This window comes from Mus pahari, chromosome 7 (assembly GCF_900095145.1).
Source record: "Mus pahari chromosome 7, PAHARI_EIJ_v1.1, whole genome shotgun sequence".
In the NCBI taxonomy this organism is placed as follows: domain Eukaryota; kingdom Metazoa; phylum Chordata; class Mammalia; order Rodentia; family Muridae; genus Mus; species Mus pahari.
In genome coordinates, this window is record NC_034596.1 from 110,401,794 (window position 1) to 110,420,003 (window position 18,210).

The window sequence follows — 18,210 nt, forward strand, 5'->3', positions numbered from 1 at the left end:
GGAGGAGGAGGAAGAAGAAGAAGGAAGAAGAAGAAGAAGAGGAGGAGGAGGAGGAGGAAGGAAGAAGAAGAAGAAGAGGAGGAGGAGGGGGGGGAGAAGACAGGGAGAGGAAAGAGATAGATCTAGAGAGACATACAAACACAAAGGTGGAGAGAGAGATACACAAAGATATAGAGATTGAGGCACACACAGAGAGGTAGAAAGGGAGACACACACAGGGACGGGGATGGATCAGACAAGTGGAGAAAGGTAGGCAGACAGACATAGAGATCTGTGACAAACTGACAAAGGGACAGAGAAAAGAAAAAACACCGTTCTCCACGGTTCCCATGGCTAGCCTTCTACCAGTGGTCAGTGCTGGATGGCTGGTGCCTCCCTTTACTCCCTTGGCAACCAGAGACCCAGTGTGTCAAGCTATGAGGCCATCTCATTGAGAAGCCTTGGGCCTGACCCCTCCCCCACTGTTATGTCAGGCCAGAGGCTACGTCTTGATCAACATGACTGTCAACAACTGCCTTTGGGCACACCGGAAAAGATGTGTGTTATGTGGCCAATGGTGTCTTGATTTGAGTTTCCTGGTTTGTTGTGGCCTTCGCTAAGAGAATATCTGAACAGCTGAGTGACCAGTGTAGTGTGTAGATGAGTTTCTGTCTATACAGAGTGCCCTATGGGACTTCTGCCCTCTGGGTCTTTCTGTCAGTCTGAACAATAGTTATACAAGCAGAGATTGGGTATGGGTTCTAAGAGAGGCACACAGGTCTAAGAAGGAGGCTTGATGTTGCCTGTAACACTATAGCCTGAAAAGCTAACAGCAAGGGGAGCTACTGTCTTGACAACTTGGGAAGGCGGGCAAATGAGGCAGGCTTCAACTCTGACCAGTCACACTGAATGCAATCACTCCATTCCGAAGAGCATTTCTTTTCTGAACCTCTGTGTAGTGTGCTATTAATTTGCCATCGGTTTCTCTGACCTAGCTTGTCTGTTGATCTTCAAACTATTTCAAGATAGGGCCATGTTAGAGTTATTCTTTTCACTAGAAGGTCACCAGGAGGTCAGCACAAAGTGGCAAGAGCAATGCTGGTGGTGAGGATGCTGCTGATAGTAGGGATGCTGCTGCTGTTGAGGATGCTGATGCTATATGAGGTGATGCTTACAGGTGGGATGCTGTAGATGGTGCTGGGGTGCTGCTGCCACTTGTGAAGGCTGCTGAGGGTGAGGATGCTGCTGCTGGTGAGGATGTTGATGCTGACAGCATGCCTGAATAGTGGCATCACCACATTCTTCCTCAGAGTCCTCTGCTAAGCTAGATGCATCTGCCATTCGCATCCCTAATCTTTAAATCCACTTTCAAAGAAATGGGGATCTTTTATTTTCTGGTTTTCCAGTTGATAACAGTACAGGTCAAGAAATCAGATGGGATGTTCAGAGCTGTGTAGTGCACAGAGCTATGTCAGCAGTTGCACTTACCTTCCTGGTGTGCCCTCTTTCTCATTAATTTGTCACTGTGGTGAGTGGCTCTGCCCTTTCCCATACAGTGATGGTTGAGTAAGATGTGTACCTAGAAGAAAGTCCCTCCTGCTGAATCTCAGAGAATTCTGGCAATAGTCTCAGTTGCGTTATGCCTCCCGGTGGTCCTCATCCAACTGCCCTCCATGTGATTGGAAACTTCTCATGCCACAAGTGCCCACCTTGATTTGGAAACTGACCAGTGAGTCTTCTTGATTCTAGGTTGTTAATCTTCAGATGTTTTCTAGATTACCCAATATTACATCTTGTTATTAATAGGCTGAGAATCAAAACTTCAAGGTAGAAGAGACTAGAGATGTCTGTGATTTTAAACTCTGAGTGAAAGAGGTGGAAGGAGGAGAACAGCTGGAGCTCTCCTCCACAGTCTCCTGACTGTCAGAGGCTCAGTGATAAAAGCAATGATGGAAGCAGTGGCCAAGGGATGTCTGCCATGCCTGTCCAGTTACATATGTCCAGTTGCTCTGGAGCTCGTGTAAGTGTGGGTCTAGAATAGACCCCCTCCTTTGAGTCACCAAAGAACAAGTCGCCTTCTGGTATTGTCACCTGCCTTTAGGGTTGGAGTTGCCTCCTTTGAGGACAACAGAGTGTCAAAGCCATTACATGGGACAAGGGCGTGGGATACTGGGAACCAACATTTTCTGCCATTCCCCCCCCCCCCAGAGTTTCTGATTTGTGCTGTATGTTGGAATGCTCTTTCCTCCTCTTCCCCTTAATTTGAGTCAGAGTGTAAACATTGAAAGCAGATTGTCCGTCCCAGCCTGCTGCACAGATGTTGGACTAAGTCTGGTGTCTCCGCCTGGAGCTGTCCAATGTGAGGCGCTAATTAGAGATCCTCAGAGTAGAGCCGTCAGGCTGCATCAGAGAGAGGAAAGGATGCTGCAAGCACATTAATGAGCATTCGGATGCGGGTCCAGCCTCTGGTGTAGTGACCTGACCGGCGTGCAGACAGTCTCCTGGAGAGGAGCAGCAGAGCCTGCAGCTGACTCCGTCCCCTGACTTGTGGGGTATGGCAGGAGGCTCGCTCTCTTGGCAGTACTCTTGCTCACAAGCCCCTCCTCTTCTGACTTTTATTTTCTAAAAGAACAACTGATTGCAGCTCATCTTGCACAAATACTAAACCATTTAGATGATAGAATCATGTCATTTTGGAAACAATAACAATAGCAGAAAAAGAACTGAAGAGGTAATGTTGAAACTCCTTCATCAGAAGTAACTTCCAAAAGGGGCAGTGACCTGTTCAAGTTCCTTCACAGGAGCTGCAATTAGACCCATGTCAAACATTTCCCAACTTTCAGCTTACTGTAGGAAAACTTGCCCCTTGGGCTGGAAGGAAAGCTTGGTCACCCTAACCTTAAGCCTGAGCATCAGGACCTGAATTCAGGTGCCCAGCACTCTTGTAAAAAGCCAGGCATGATGACACTTTCCAAAGAAGAGCAGGAAGAGACACGAGCACCCTTGAGGATTTTAGGCCATCTAGCCTTGCCAAATTAGCGAGTTCCACATTCAGTCTCAAAATACCAAAACCAGAGAGCATTAGAAGGCACATGATGCTATCTTCTGGCCTCTATTGCACATGCACATCTGTATACATCAGCAACAAGTTCACTCTGTCTTTCCCCTCTCTGCATGTGTGTCTGTCTGTCTCTGCCTCTGTCTGTCCCTCCTCACTCTCTTGCTCTCACTCACTCTTGCTTAGACATTACCACATGCAAGCGTCTAAGCTACTTAGATTAATGACATTTATGGCTGCAAACTTTACCCAGAGCTGTTCCCCTTAACTTACATAGATCATGTGCTCCAAGCATAAAGGCAAAAGATACCAATGAATGCAGTTTGAAAATATGTGTGAGGGTGGGACCCTTGGACCTTCTTCCCTACCATCAAGGTATTTCTCAGTAGGCTTCCAGAACAACCTTCTTTGTTTTAATGATCTAAACATTGGAATGTACTGTGTATGTCTGTGGAATGTTGGTGAGGTCGTTTGTCAGAGTAGAATCATGAAATACCTAACATTTCATACCATGCTCAGGTGATGGACCTTCATTGCTCTAGTTACAGAAAGCATAAAGAATACATGTTCTCACACCGAAATGGATGCTCACAGCCAGCTACTGGATGGAACACAGGGTCCCCAATGGAGGAACTAGAGAAAGTACCCAAGTACCTGAAGGGGGCTGCAACCCTGTAGGTGGAACAACAACAGGAACTAACCAGTACCCCCGGGGTTTGTGTTTCTAGCTGCACATGTAGCAGAAGATGACCTAATCGGCCATCAGTGGGAATAGAGGCTCCTTGGTCTTCCAAACTCTATATGACCTAGCACAAGGCAAGGCCTGGGCCAAGTAGTGGGAGTGGGTGGGTAGGGGAACAGAGGTGGGGGGAGGGGTATGGGAAACTTTCGGGATAGCATTTGAAATGTAAATAAAGAAAATTTAAAAAAAAAAAAAGAATACATGTTCTCCTGGATTCGAGGGGCTATGTCAAGTAGAGAACAACAGTGCAGTATGTACTAATGTGCTCTAGCAGCATTGCAGTATAGGACGTCAGTGCATAAAGAATAGGATTTAGACTCACTTCAGTGGATAATCAGAACTGGGTAAAGAAGTGGCTTCAGACAAGGCACTTGGAACCTCTATTGAAGGAGAGTTGTGTTTACAAGAAAGCTGTGCTCTGGAGTCACAGAGAACACAGGCACAAACAGCCAATTCTGTTATTTCTCCAGAAAAGATGTACAAATGGCCACTGTGCACATAAGATGAATAGCCACCCGAGGGATGCAATCAAAACAAAACAACTGCAAAACATGATGACATGGTACTTCCCAGCCACAAGCCTGGCTGGTATAAGTAACTGTAGGGATAATAAAATGACAGTGTTGAAGAGACTCCAGCCCAATTCTTTGCTTGATAGAGCTGCAAAAGAAGCTGGTACCTTTTGCAGTGTTAAATATAATGATAATATGACCCTGTGAATTCATCTCTTAGGCTTATACACAAGAGAACCAACATTTGTCCACCTTCCAGACTTGGCAGCATACAGTTATTTAATAGCATTATTCAAAGTAGCACAAAGTGGAAGACTAGATGTTCATCATGTGATCTATGAATAAGCAGAATGTGGTCACAATACACAGAGGAGACTCACTCAGCCTAAAACAGGAAGGGGGACCTTGGCACATGCCATGAAGTAGGCAGATGCAAATGGCCACATACTATGAGGTTCCATTTACAGAAATGTCTGCAGAGGAACACACTTTCGGGTGCATAAAGTAAAACTGGTTGCCTGGGGTGATGAAAGATGAATGGGAACCTGAACAATGTTCCGATGAGGGGATGTTACAGAATTATTTAGTGCTGATGTTTGCACATCTGTGAACCCACTAAAAACCTCAGGATTGTGTGATTTCATGGCCTGCTGAATCTCTAGAAAGTGCTACTTAAAAACCATTGCCACAGTAACTAAGAAGTGTGGAGCTTGGCTGTTCAACAAGACTCATACATCAGAGAAGCTTTCCGCCTTTGGGCCACTCAGATGGAGCCCATGCCTCCTGAGCATTGGTGGTTAATGGTGAAGATCTAACCTTACTTCACCTCTTCTTTCCCTCTAGGGTGAGGACTCTTCCCCTGAGAACATCCTGACCTACGTGGCCCACACATCTGCACTGACCTATCCTCCTGCAACCCGGGTCAAGTATCCTGATAACCTTCTGCGGCCCCTTAGCCGGCTCCAGCCAGATGAGCTCAGCCCCAAGGTAGATGGCGACATAGACAAACAGAAGCTGATTGCAGCACTGGGCGCCTACACTGCTCAGAGGCTTCCTGGAGAAAATGACCCAGAGCCACGGTACCTTGTACATAGTTCTGTGCGAGCACCAAGGCCATTCTCAGCAACCGCTTTGTCTCAGAGATGGCCTCCACCTCCTGGAGACTCCAAAGACTCCCCGAGCATGGATGATGGTGAGTATTTTGATGGCCCGCTCTCACTGTATTGATGATTTCTTCCTGGAGGGTTTTTCCATCACATGCCTGTTGTAGGCACAGTGTGACAAAGCGATCTTATGTGGGTTAGAGTCCCCTCATTGCAGAGGGGAATCCTGCCATGGGGATACCCTCAAAAGCTGGGGAAGAGGCAAGTACTCTGGGCATAGATGCCTGGCTCAGCTCTTACCCTTTAGGCTGAACCTTGGACTGTGTCATCTGTCCTGTGTTTTACAGCACAGACTAGGAATGCTGTCAGGTGTTCCATGCCATGTCATTCCCAGTGGCCATATTTATGGCTAACCTCCAGATATGGTTAAGTAGTTAATCCTCAGAGGTGTTCAGTCTACAGTTAGTACCACCCACAATGCAGTGGTGTATAGTATAGACCTCAGTGTGGCCCTTATCAATGCTGTGGTTTTCAGTTTTATGGTAAGAGTGGTGAACCTGTGTGGTTGTCTATAGGTCAGTGGGGGCCATCTTTAGAGGGATGGTAGCTTGGGTGCTTGCTGGATACTGCTCCTTTATAGCTTATAGAATGTTCTAGACCTTTTGCTTTCTAATAACCTTCCTGTAAGCCTATCTCGCAGCAGACATATTATACAGTGCCTCTACCAATAGAGACACATGGATTCTACAGCTAAGCTGACAGCACCCTGAGGAGTCAGATGAGGAGTCAGTCAGCCGAGGGCCACTGTGGCAGTGCTTGTCAGCTGTGAATAAAGCTCAGCTTTCATCGACAGTCCTGGTTCTTGCCGCTGCTTTCCAGATAGGCAGCCTCATGTGCACAGTTTCCTTGTGTATTAGAACATTGTTAACATTTTCAGGAATGCAGTTCACACATGGCCGTTAAGAATATTTCCTTCTCATTGCTGATTGAGGGACAGCATGCATGAACCAGGCAGTATGCCCACTAACGATACTGCGAACAACTCTGTGTTTGCTAAGAAGACTGTAGCCAACAGCTGGTCTTTCCTTGTGCTGGTGATCCTCTCACTTTAAAGCACCAGCACTTTGAGGGACCCCTTATCTTGACCATATGGCCATCTGCACCTCCTCAGCTCCTGGACTCCCTTAACTGGCCTCACTTGTCTGCACAGTCTCCTGTCTTACATATAGATGACAAACTTGGTCCTTGCCCATTACCTCAGTAAGTTGGCTAAGGGGAGATTCCTATGCCTTTTCTGTGTCCCCTGCTGTTTCTCCTCTATGGTCATGTAGGGTCTTCCTCTTCTCTCTGACTCCCCTACTCTATTTCTTTTACCTTCTCCTACAACCTAAAAAAAATAAAAATCCCATTTATTGCTGGACTCTGCCACAGTGATTGGACCTGAGAAGAGGGAGGTAACACTTTTCTGCCAGTGGATGAAAATCTAACTGGAAAATGGGATGCTTGTGGCTAGATTGTCCCCGCCTACAGTCTCCATGGCCCTGTCTCTGGTCCTGCAGCTTGCCCAGTGTGCAGTCTACTTTCCCAAACTGCTGTACAAATGCTCTCCTTAACCTCACTGCATGCTTTTAAAAGCACCACATAAAACGCTAAGCACACACACACACACACACACACACCACCACCACCACCACCACCAACAACAACAACAATGACAACAAAGCAGAACTGGGCGGGGAACCCTGTGCATGCCACAGCAGCTTCAGCACATGGCCTGTGTCTCCATGCTTCTGCACCCCCACCCTTCCCTCATGATTTTGAACTGAACTCAGTCACTGCTATTGTACCTGCCCATGCTCCAATAGGGTACAGAGAGATAAGGACCAGTGTGTAGTCCCAACCACAGTGACATCATCACACATGAGCATTCATAGTGACAGGACCACAGAGTCTCTTTTCAGGCCTCGCCCTTCCCAACTGCATTATGGCTCTCACAACAGGGCCTTTGCAGGCCTTGGGCTTCTGGAAACATCTAAGCTTTTCCTCATTCTCGTCTGCCGTAGTTTTTCTCAGCAGCCAGGTCAGTTTTCTGAAGGAGTTTATCATATTATGCGTTTTTGCTAATTGTATCCCAGTGGTGTTTAACTACTTCTGCTCTCTGCCTGTGACTGTTCCTGTTAGACCTTAGGGGATTTGTGGAGGTGCTCTGTGCTTCTGGGTGCTGCCCAGTGCCTGGCCCTTGTCTCTTTTAAGTTTGCTGGTGGAGTGGAACACCTACCCCTTATGACAGGCTCTGGCTTTATCATTAATATACAGCTCATGAACTGGAAAGATTCTCAGTTCCTTCGTTTTCTGAGCCCATTCTAGAAAAGACTCCAACCCAATCATCTCCTTAAAATATTCAGGTGGATTTGCACTGAGTGTCCCCAACTCCCCTTGTGGCCCATGGGCTCAGAGAAGGCAGGGCACCATGCTCTCCTGTTGTATCCTGGGACTAGCTTGGACAGTTGCATTGTTCGCTGGGTGAATGAATGAGTGGACACATCTGCAAATGATCCAAAGCATTGCTCACTCAGCCTTCAAAAGCTGTGTTGTCATCAACTTCACTTTCCAGGAGAGAAAAAAAAAGAATACCTCAGAGGTTCATGGTACCGGAACAAACACCTGGATCACTTCGGGGAAAGCTGGATTCACCAAGAACCAGCTGCCTAAATATCACCTAAACGCTATTCAGTTTTCTGCTCTGGTAAACAGCTCCTGGACGTTGGCCATTAAATCACAGTTTTGATCCCTTTTTATATGTGAATTCGCAGTCACCGTACAACAGGGCCGACAATGCCCCAGTTAGACACCCTACACCACCAAGTGAAACCTCTAATGCCAGGAATGGGCCTTGACTGTTGGTTGTGTGCCTAACCCACTGCAAACATGACAAGTGTACACATTTGCATAATGGATACATGAGAGTCATCCTCCTTCCCCCAGGAGATGTGGGAGGTCCCCACGCTTCATGGGACTTCCAAGGCTCTTCCCCGAGATCCATCACTAGGTAGTAGCGGTCTACATGACTTGTCTTTTTACTGTCACTTGGACTAGCTCTCCCCAGTCCCTGGACAAAAACTTAAGTGGCATAAAGTTCTGTGTCCATTTCTTTGTCGCTGTTTTACCTTTTTTTAAGCTGAAGGGCTAGACAGATGACTTATTGTGTAAGAGTTCTTACTGCACAAGCATGAGGACCTGAAGTCAGATGCCAGCATCCACTGAAAACCTGGAATGGCCAGGATGTTCCTGTACACCCTCACGGTAGGAGCAGACAGGAGGATGACTGGAGCCAAGTGACCTAACTCCAGGCTTAGTGAGAGACTGCCTTAAGACAACAAAACAGAAGGCGACAGAGCAAGTCCCCCTAGTCTCTAGGCATGCACACAGGCATGCACACAGGCACGCACACAGGCACGCACACAGGCACGCACACAGGCACGCACACAGGCACGCACACAGGCACGCACACAGGCATGCACACAGGCATGCACTCACACAGAGCTGTTTGGCTTCGATTTTCTCGTCCTTACCAAGGCCACATATGTAATACTTTCTCCTTCCTTCCCTCATAACCACAAGAAATGAGAAGATAGACTGCTTTAATGGAGTCTTATGAAACACACCCTAAAAAGAATGGGCACCTGTCCCAGCATGCATCTGGGGCACTTCTCATATACTTACCTCTGAGAAATGAATGACACTTAACTGTGATACACCCCTCAAACTGTAGACAGCACATTTTTCCATTGTTGGATTGTTTTCAGTGGATTCAGACAATACACTGATGTAGAAACCCAGGTAAAGAGAGAATAAAATAATAACTATTTTTTTCTGAATCTTTTGAAAATAAGTAACATTTAAATGGAGTTCAGCAATCAAATGGACTATGTGTCTTTCACACAAGAGGTATGGTCAGTTCTTCAGGATGAGGGTTTTAGACCTGATGATGACAATAGTGGTGATGGTAGTGATGATGATGGTGGTGGTGGTGGTGGTAATGATGATGGGGGTCACTATAGAGATATCGATGTGATAATGAAACAATAATTAAGGCAGTGTGATGTGATAGTGAAGAGGGTGACAATGGCGGGCTGTTAAAGGGTGATGGTGGTCATGGTGAAGATGAAGATTATAAGGACATTGGTCATGAGGATGGTAAAGGTGGTTAGGATGGAAGCAAGATCAGTGACGATCATGGTGAGGATGATAATGATGGAATGGAAGGGATGCTGGTAAAGGTGATTGTTATGGTGACGGTGGTGGTAAGGGTGGTACTGAAAGTGGTGAGGATGGTGGATGTGGGGTAGTGAAAGTAAGGCTGATAGTAAGGATGATGATGATGGTGGTGATGGTGGTGGTGGTGGTGATGGTTAGGATGCTGGTGATGGTGACAGTAAGGAATGATGATGAAGATGCAGAGGATGCTGAAGATGCAGAGGATGCTGAAGTTGAGGAATGACAAAGGTGAAATGGGGGTGAATATAAGAAGTAAGACAAGTGTGGGTGTGACTAAACCATCCTTCCTATATACTACTGAATACTATGGAGCAAATGCTATTATGTGTGTTTCACATCTTGCTCACCAAAGCAGGTTTGCAGTGAACCCTCTGCATGCTATCACTCACTCACTAAAGCATGTAACGTTTTGTTTGAGCCACCCTGCAAAGCCATATAATTTTAGTGGGTCAAGCCTGCACAGCTGTGCATACAGAGTCATTGTGAGGTGATCTCCTGTGCCAGGACTACATAGTTGATGTTCTGACATTTCATGTAATTGCCCTGCTAGAGCTCACACAAAGCACTGAAAGCTACTTAAAATGTCATTATGAGCTAGCCGGAGCTCGGCGATGTGTAGTTTAATGGACAGAACAGAAGCAGGTCTACTTTGATGGCATCCGACCGTGCTGAGTTGTACTCTATCTTTCAGCAGGGCAGCTGGGCTTTTAGAGAAGCATTTTTTTTTTCAGTACAACCCCTTTAAGGGGTTGACAATGATGCCTTTGTGATACTTAGTGTATACAGAAGATGCCTGGTGCATACTTCATAGCAGTGATGTGGAGATGGCTTCCATTTTATGCTACTGACTCCCTTTTTGCTAGCCAGCAACCTAGAACCTATCCCTCAATTGCTCCTAAAGCTATAATCCAGTATACGCACACGTGGGGAAATTCATTCTTTGCTGTAACACTTGTAGAAGCTACACTTATTTCATCTGGAAGATGGAGGCATCTATTTTATAGCTTCACCACAGCTGTGGACATGGCTGTTGGTCATGTCTCTTATGTGACCTTCATCTTTAGAGCACAGGACCATGGATGGCAATGTACACTTTCATACTGCCACCATATTTCCTCCCTCTTTTGATGAGATGAGAAAGAACTTGATGGGGACCATTGGGAAGTTTGCTTCTGAGAGGTTATATGTCAGAGCAGAAGGTGAGACAAGCACCTTCTAGATGACCATGCCGAGTGCTGGCCACACGAAAGCTACCCCCCACCCCGACTCCTTGCATCCAACTTTCTCAAAGCCCCATTTGGGTAAAAATCACTGAAAGGCTTCAGGAAGTTGGATGGGTAGCCTAGATTCCAGGGGCATGCATGGCAGAGCTGGGTTTGACCTGGGTCTGGCGACTCTAGAATAAGTTGCTTTTCTGTGTGGTGATGCTTGTCTGGAAGAGCAAATTCCACTAGTTGTGATGTTTGGGAGCCCTGAACGACTAACTTGCCTGTAAGCAGCAGGACTCCTGACATTGTGTCTAGCAGAACTAGTGTAAGACCTAGTTCTGGTCTTTTCAGGGATTCTCAGGAATTTCTGGACTAGGGGTAGGCAGCAGGAAATATCACATCAGGGTCTTGGGCATCACAGCTGACCCGAGAATGAGGTAGCATCAGCCAAGAAGTCAAGCCTTTTATTTTTGAGCTCCTCGGAAAGGTTCTGCAGGTTGAGGATAGAAGACACTTGCCCTGTACTTGTGGGAGCCCTGGGGGAAGGGATCACTTATACAGATTAGGCTGTTTGGCTGTTGATGTTCACTAGAACTGTGTAAAAAGCTATCATTAACCTACAAATCTTTTTTCTTGCCTTGGAAAGTGCTCTCAGAGCATGTGCCCAGTCTCACTCACATATATGGCCCTCTCCTGGCATCCATACCTGCAGAGGGTAGTATCTTCCAAACATATGGCCTCTTGATTTAGGTATTGTATTCATCTTTATACTGTATTCCAAGGACACATACCAATTTTACTCCACGTGCTTATAATGAGGTTTAACATACATCCAGAAATTGTTTTAATTACCTTTTATCCTATCTCATTTACATATTTTATTAATTTTTATTAAGTACCCGATTTATACTTTCTCTTTTATAGCTTAGACTCCAAAGTTAAATCAGTGAGCTCTAAGCTCTGATAAGGTATAATTTGGATTTCATCTTTAAAAATCAGTAAATTAATTTGATAATAAAAATATGTAACAGATTTCTAAAAATAATTTCAAAAATGAAGGATTTTAGGCTTTGAATATTTTAAAGATGTATAGTAAGTTTGGAAAGATGGTTTTCTGTTTATGTCAACTTGTCAGCTTGCAGGGTGAAATACACACAGTGGTTTACAAATAGCTTGTTTTGCAAAAGTTTGGAGGCTATTTAGTTGAAATTCCAGAAAGAAAGTTGCTGCATGAACACTGAAATGTGTGACAGGTAGGGTGACAGTCATCCTGAATACCTGTCTGTTTTATGAGAAAAAAAATAGTGGTGGAAAATGTCACTTGGTCATCTCATGGGGCTTGTTTCCTTTATTTTGTTTTGAGACATGAACTTGTTGTATAGTCCAACTGACCTATGATGCCAGAACCTCTTGCATCAGCCTCTGAAGAAAAGATTGAAAATTAAGGGCATAATTTTATGGAAGACTATAATATTGTTCATAGACACACATACACACCACAAACATCCATATGTACCATATACATATAACACACATATATACATATATAAGTGAATGCATACCACACATCTATTACACATGCTTGCACATCATACACATATCTATCTATACACACCCCAAAATGTTTTGAATCTAGAAAGACTTAGCATATATTGTAAGTGTCTTAGTTAGGGTTTTACTGCTGTGAAGAGGCACCATGACCAAGGCAACTATTATAAGGACAATATTTAATTGGGGCTGGCTTACAGGTTTAGGGGTTCAAATCATCAAGGCAAGAGCATGGCAGCATCCAGGCAGGCATGGTGCAGTAGGAGCTGAGAGTTCTACATCTTCATCTGAAGTCAGCTAGCAGAAGACTGGCTTCCAGGCAGCTAGGATGAAGGTCTTAAAGTCCACACCCACAGTGACACAACACTAGAACAACACCTACTCCAACAGGGCCACACCTCATAATAGTGCCACTCCCTAGGCTGAGCATATAGAAACCATCGATAAGAAAACTTAATTTATATGCCCAGTCAACCATTAGGATATCGTGAGCCAGGTGTGGTGGTGCAGTCCTGTGATCCCAGTACTTCAGAGGATGGATATATACATGGAGATAGATGGATAGTTAGTTGGGTTTATTGCTTGGTAGGTGGGTGGAGATTAATGATAGATGGATGTATAGAGATTGCAAGGATGGGTGGTGTATTAGTCAGGGTTTTCTAGAGTCACAGAACTTACAGATAGTCTCTATGTAGTAAAGGAATTTATTGATGACTTACAGTCTGCAGTCCAAATCCCAACAATGGTTCAGTAGTAGCTGTGAATGGAAGTCCAAGGATCTAGCAGTCGCTGAGTCCCACACCGCAAGAAGGCGAAAGAGCGAGAGCCAGACTCCCTTCTTCCAATGTCCTTATATGGTCCCCAGCAGAAGGTGTAGCCCAGATTAAAGGTGTGTGCCACCACACCTTTAATCCCAGATGATCTTGGACTCGGAGATCTCCCTGTCTTAATCTTCTGGATTCAATCACCACTGTGTCTCAAGATCTCCATACCAAGATCCAGATCAGAAACTTCTATCTCCCAGTCTCCAGATTAGGTTCACTGGTGAGTCTTCCAATTCTGGATTGTGGTTCATTTCAAATATAGTCAAGTTGACAACCAGGAATAGCCACTACAGGTGGAGTGTGTATGTATGTATGCATGTATGTATGTATGTATGGATGGATGAATGAATGGATATTCGAGTGGATGGGAGGTTGAGTGGAGCTTGGGGCCTGACTTTAATGGACAAAATTCACATTTTATTTTTATATACAAGCTTATACTTTGACAAAAAAATGTATTAAAAGTCATAATCTTTTTTTAAATTAGGGTTTATTTTATTTTATATATATGAGCGTCTTGCCTGAATTTATGTATGTGAACCATGTATAAGCCTAGAGGCCAGAAAAGGGTGTTATATCTCATAGTACTAGAGCTGGTATGTATGTGAACCACAGTGTGGGTACTGGGAACTGAACTAGGATTATCTGCAGGAGTATCAAGTATTTTACCATTGAACAATCTCTTCAAGTTCCAAAGTACAATATTAATCTGGGTAATGGGCATATTGAGAGGATATAGCTGTCCTGCATGGCTGAACATCTAAGGGCTCTCGACTGCTTTCTGTGTTACTTGGTCAAGGTTTGCAATGAGGGGCATACTCAATCCATATCATTAGCCCATTACTGAGACAGTGCTTGTGATGTGCCAAGACCTTGAGATATGACTTCACCAGATGGCATTATATACCTTATTGGCTTTTGTTGTTCAATAAACAAATAGTGACAATGAGATCAAAACTCCCTGAATTCTGGGACAAGACCCAGACCATCCCTCATGTGGGACTATCAAACCTATGCCAGAGTTCCTTCTCTCTCAGCTGTATGAGGTCACTATTGGGACACGGCAGTCCTCCTTTCTAGAGGAACTAGACTGGTTGACTGATCCTTCTAAAGCCTTTTCCAGCACCAGCTAAACTTCTGTATTATCCCAATCCTCTCATGATATTGCTCTTTCATGAGCACTGTCTTTTGGTGTCTCTTCCTTGAAGATGAGGTCTTATGGGTCTCCAGTTTCTGCTGATCGGGCTCTATGAGACAGTGGCCACAGGGACTCCCAGCATGCCCCACTGCACATCCTGTCTCTTCATGGCCCTGGACACTTCTCTCTTCACATGGCATTATCCCTAAATGTCCACCCACAGTATGCTTGCACATAAACGTCAGGGGGCTGTCACAGCCTCTCACTATTGCTACATCCTTATATTCCAGACACTACCTATGACTCCAGACATCTGAGCTTGAGGGAACTTTCCTGCCCTCAACCTCACACTGAGGTCTAGAAGTTGTTCAGGAGCAAAACTGGGCATATGTAGGGGAACCTTGGAACCATCTGTCTGTGATAGAGGATGTCTGACACTTGTGGGACCAAGTCAATGGGGCTTTGTATCAAAGCAGAGAGGGAGGTCGGGAGAAGGAATGAGGGGGAAGGGCAGGGGGAGAGAGAAAGAGGTAGGAAGAGGGTGGATGAGAAACATCCATAGAGAAGCACACACTTGGTCTCAGACAATATTTTCACGGTTGTTTCTCATTGTAAAAGTATGACATAGCCACTGTTGAATACAAAGCCTAAAGCAGACACATAAAGTGGACCCAGAGTTGAGGTCTGTGTTGAAGTAAGCTGTCTACCCATCCACAGCCCACACCTCTCTCACCATGGAGGCTTGTCCTTTCTCACACTGTCAGAAGACTATTCAGGGTGCTGGGGAACATAGAATTGTGCTGAATATTCATTTTCAAACATGCCTCATATAAGGGTCTTTTTAAGAACATCACCTTCCTGTCTTACAGTTGGTTCCTGCAACAGCTGCCTTGAATAGATGTTAGCTAGAGCTATCAAAGGGTAGAGGCTGGTGGACTTCAAGCATGGTATATGTCCCCTGCCACCTTTCCCTGGGCCCTAGCCAAGAAGAAGGTTCTAGACTCCAGGCAGTCACATTTCCTGAGCCCCTGTGTATGGACTCATCCCCAGCAAAAGTTTGGCTGGCTGTGTGTGGAACATGCCTTCTGTGTGTGGAACATGCCTTCTGTGTGTGGAACATGCCTTCTGCGTGTGGAACATGCCTTCTGAGCTCACTTCCCACTCAGCACAGGGACCACCAGGCTCAGTATCTATGCAGGACATATCATCACACTGCTCAGAGTGCCTAGGCGAGGCTTATCTCCATAATCTTCAAGCCGTATGACAGCTGTCCATCTTGGCAGCATCTGAGTGGCTAGGTAGAGTGACAGTGGAGTATGAGCCACCATCTCCCTTCATCCTGTAATTGCTTTCTATTCTAGGAGAGACCGATACAGCTTATTCTTGTTGATAAAATGGTTTGTTGCTAACCTGAAAGGTCCTCAATGAGATGTGAGCTCTCCCCTAGTTGAATCTGTAGTTGCTGATGAGCCCTTCCCTTTCCTTCCCTGGGCACTCAGTAAGTCCTTCCTTCTCTGTGGGCTCTATGTCCAGCTAAACATAGAAAAGTTCATACACACACACACACACACACACACACACACACACACACACACACACGCCAGGTTACTTCTTATGCTGACTCGATCATCAACTCTGACTTTGTCTGTGCCCTTAGACACACTCCTGCAGAGTCTCCTGAAGGATTTGCAGCAGAACTCTGAAGTGGACCGCCTGGGCTCCCTGAAGTTGGAGGAGAAGGCAGACTCAGTTGCTGGAGCCATACAAAGTGATCCTGCAGAGGGAAGCCAAGAAAGCCATGGGAGAGGGGCTGAGGGACAGCCCAGAGAGCAGGCAGCTGCCCCAGAGGCAATGCTTCCAGGTGACCTCCTCTACTCTTTGGGTCCTTTGCAGCTGGGTGTCCACGGGAAGGGAAAAAAGCTATACGGAGGGACTGGAGGAGGAGAGGGGCTGGAGAAGGAGTGAGACCATGCCACACAGAGGAGAAGAAGCTGTGGAGAGGGAATCTAGGGAGGTGGTAAGACCATAAGAAGAGGAGGGAGCTGCAGGGAGGGGGGAATCCTACTCACCAGGCCATAAATGCATTCTTTTTGCTGGAGAGATGGATATGTATTAAAGAGTTTTATCTGTTTGAACTTTTGCCTCTAAAAGCTTTCTTAACAGACTAAGCTTACCCAAGCAATTATGTTGAATGGCAAATTGATCTCAGGGAGGAGGTGTGATTCCTGCGTGCTGAGGTTCAGAATTAGGAAAACCTAGGAATGGTGGAGAGTGCCTTTGTTTGGGTCATGCTAGTATGCACTGTCAAATATTTGAACAATAAACTGAAAAGTGTTCATTCAACTGCCTGCATCTACTTCTTTGGCTACTTGGAGCAGCAGACAGCATCATGCCCCATTTAATCTGGAGTGGCTGCTCAAGGCAGGCAGGCTTCTAGGCTCTGAGCTCTGAACATGGTAGGCATACAAAATCCCATGGAAAGCCAGATGGGAGGTACAGTCCCCTCCTCTGTAGAGTGGAACAGAGGCAAGTCACAAGTGTCAGAAGGGGAAATCAAACATAGGAAGATCTAGAGTCCCCTGTGAATTGAGGGATTTTCCTGAGTTACACACCCTTGGGAATCTGTTCTGGTAAGGTTTTTTTTCCCTCAATTTGACACGAGTTGGAGTCATCTGGGAAGAGGGAACCTCAACTGAGACAATACCTCCATCAGATTGGCCTACATACAAGTCTGAAGGGTATTTTCTCTATTGATGGTTCACATGGAAGGGTGCAGCGTACTGTGGGAGGTGCCACCCCTTGTCAGGTGTTTTGGGGGTTATATAAGAAAGCAAGCTGAGCAAGCTATGATTAGCCAGACTGTAAAGCAGGGTTCCTCCATGATCCCTGCTTAGTTTCTGCCTAGAGTTCCTGCCCTGACTTACTCAACGATGGACGGTAAACTATATCTGAAATAAACTCTTTCCCAAGTTGCTTCTGGCTATTCTGTTTTCTCACAGCAATAGAAGGAAAAACAGGGCAGCATCCCATTGGCCAGAGTAATAACCCACATGATCTTTAATATGACGTTGTTTGGGTAGATTGGTCTGCTTTTATAACTATTAACTGTGGTGAGGCATGGGGTCCTCTGAGCTATGGCAAACCTTAAAGATGCTGGCAGGTCTGTCTGTGAAGCTCGGAGTGTTGCCTGCAAGTGATGCTGTGTCTAAGTCTGCTTAGCAAACCCATCCTCTGTTCTGCAGTCTATAGAAATGCTGTCATGCTGTTCTACCTCATGTGCACATGAGGATTCTGTGTGGTTATCGTGCTGTGTGGACATTTTTCAGGGACTTGGATAACACACTTCTGTCTTTTACAGATCACAGACTATCAGAGGTGGATGACAAGGAGGTAAGATGACATCATATTGACCTAAAATCATACTGTTATCCATCATCTTTATATTTATAAAATGCAGTTTCCTAGATGCTGGAAGAGTATGGGGAAAATCCCCATAATCCTCACATTGAGAAAACTGGAAAGTGTGCACACAACCCTATAGACCTAGGTATAGAATAACATATGTTTTCAGATTATAAATGAACAATTAGTCATTATATAGAGACATGAAAATGCAATGGATTTTTTTTTAAAAAGGGAACTAATATTCTCAGAATCCCTCTCCCATAAAAACATCGCAGGCCCATTTAGTAGACCTGCCAAGTCCTGTGTACTTCTTCTGAGGCCCCCTGGCTGAGAAACACAGACCTCTGAGCATCTGGCATTGTCCCAGCTTCCCTGGTGTCTTCTGTAGCCACACAGTTGTAGGTTCTTCATCACA

The 18,210-nt window shown here is 45.4% G+C and overlaps 1 protein-coding gene across 1 annotated transcript in view; it reads left to right on the forward strand.

Annotated features, from left to right (window-relative positions):
* The window catches only part of Ptprn2 (protein tyrosine phosphatase receptor type N2), a 755,793-nt gene that overhangs the window by 328,484 nt on the left and 409,099 nt on the right, over positions 1-18,210 (forward strand). Inside the window, exons 6-8 of the mRNA XM_021201639.2 lie at positions 5,135-5,483; positions 16,048-16,251; positions 17,749-17,780. Coding sequence (XP_021057298.1) covers positions 5,135-5,483; positions 16,048-16,251; positions 17,749-17,780 — 585 coding nt within the window. The remainder of the gene's footprint in view (positions 1-5,134; positions 5,484-16,047; positions 16,252-17,748; positions 17,781-18,210) is intronic.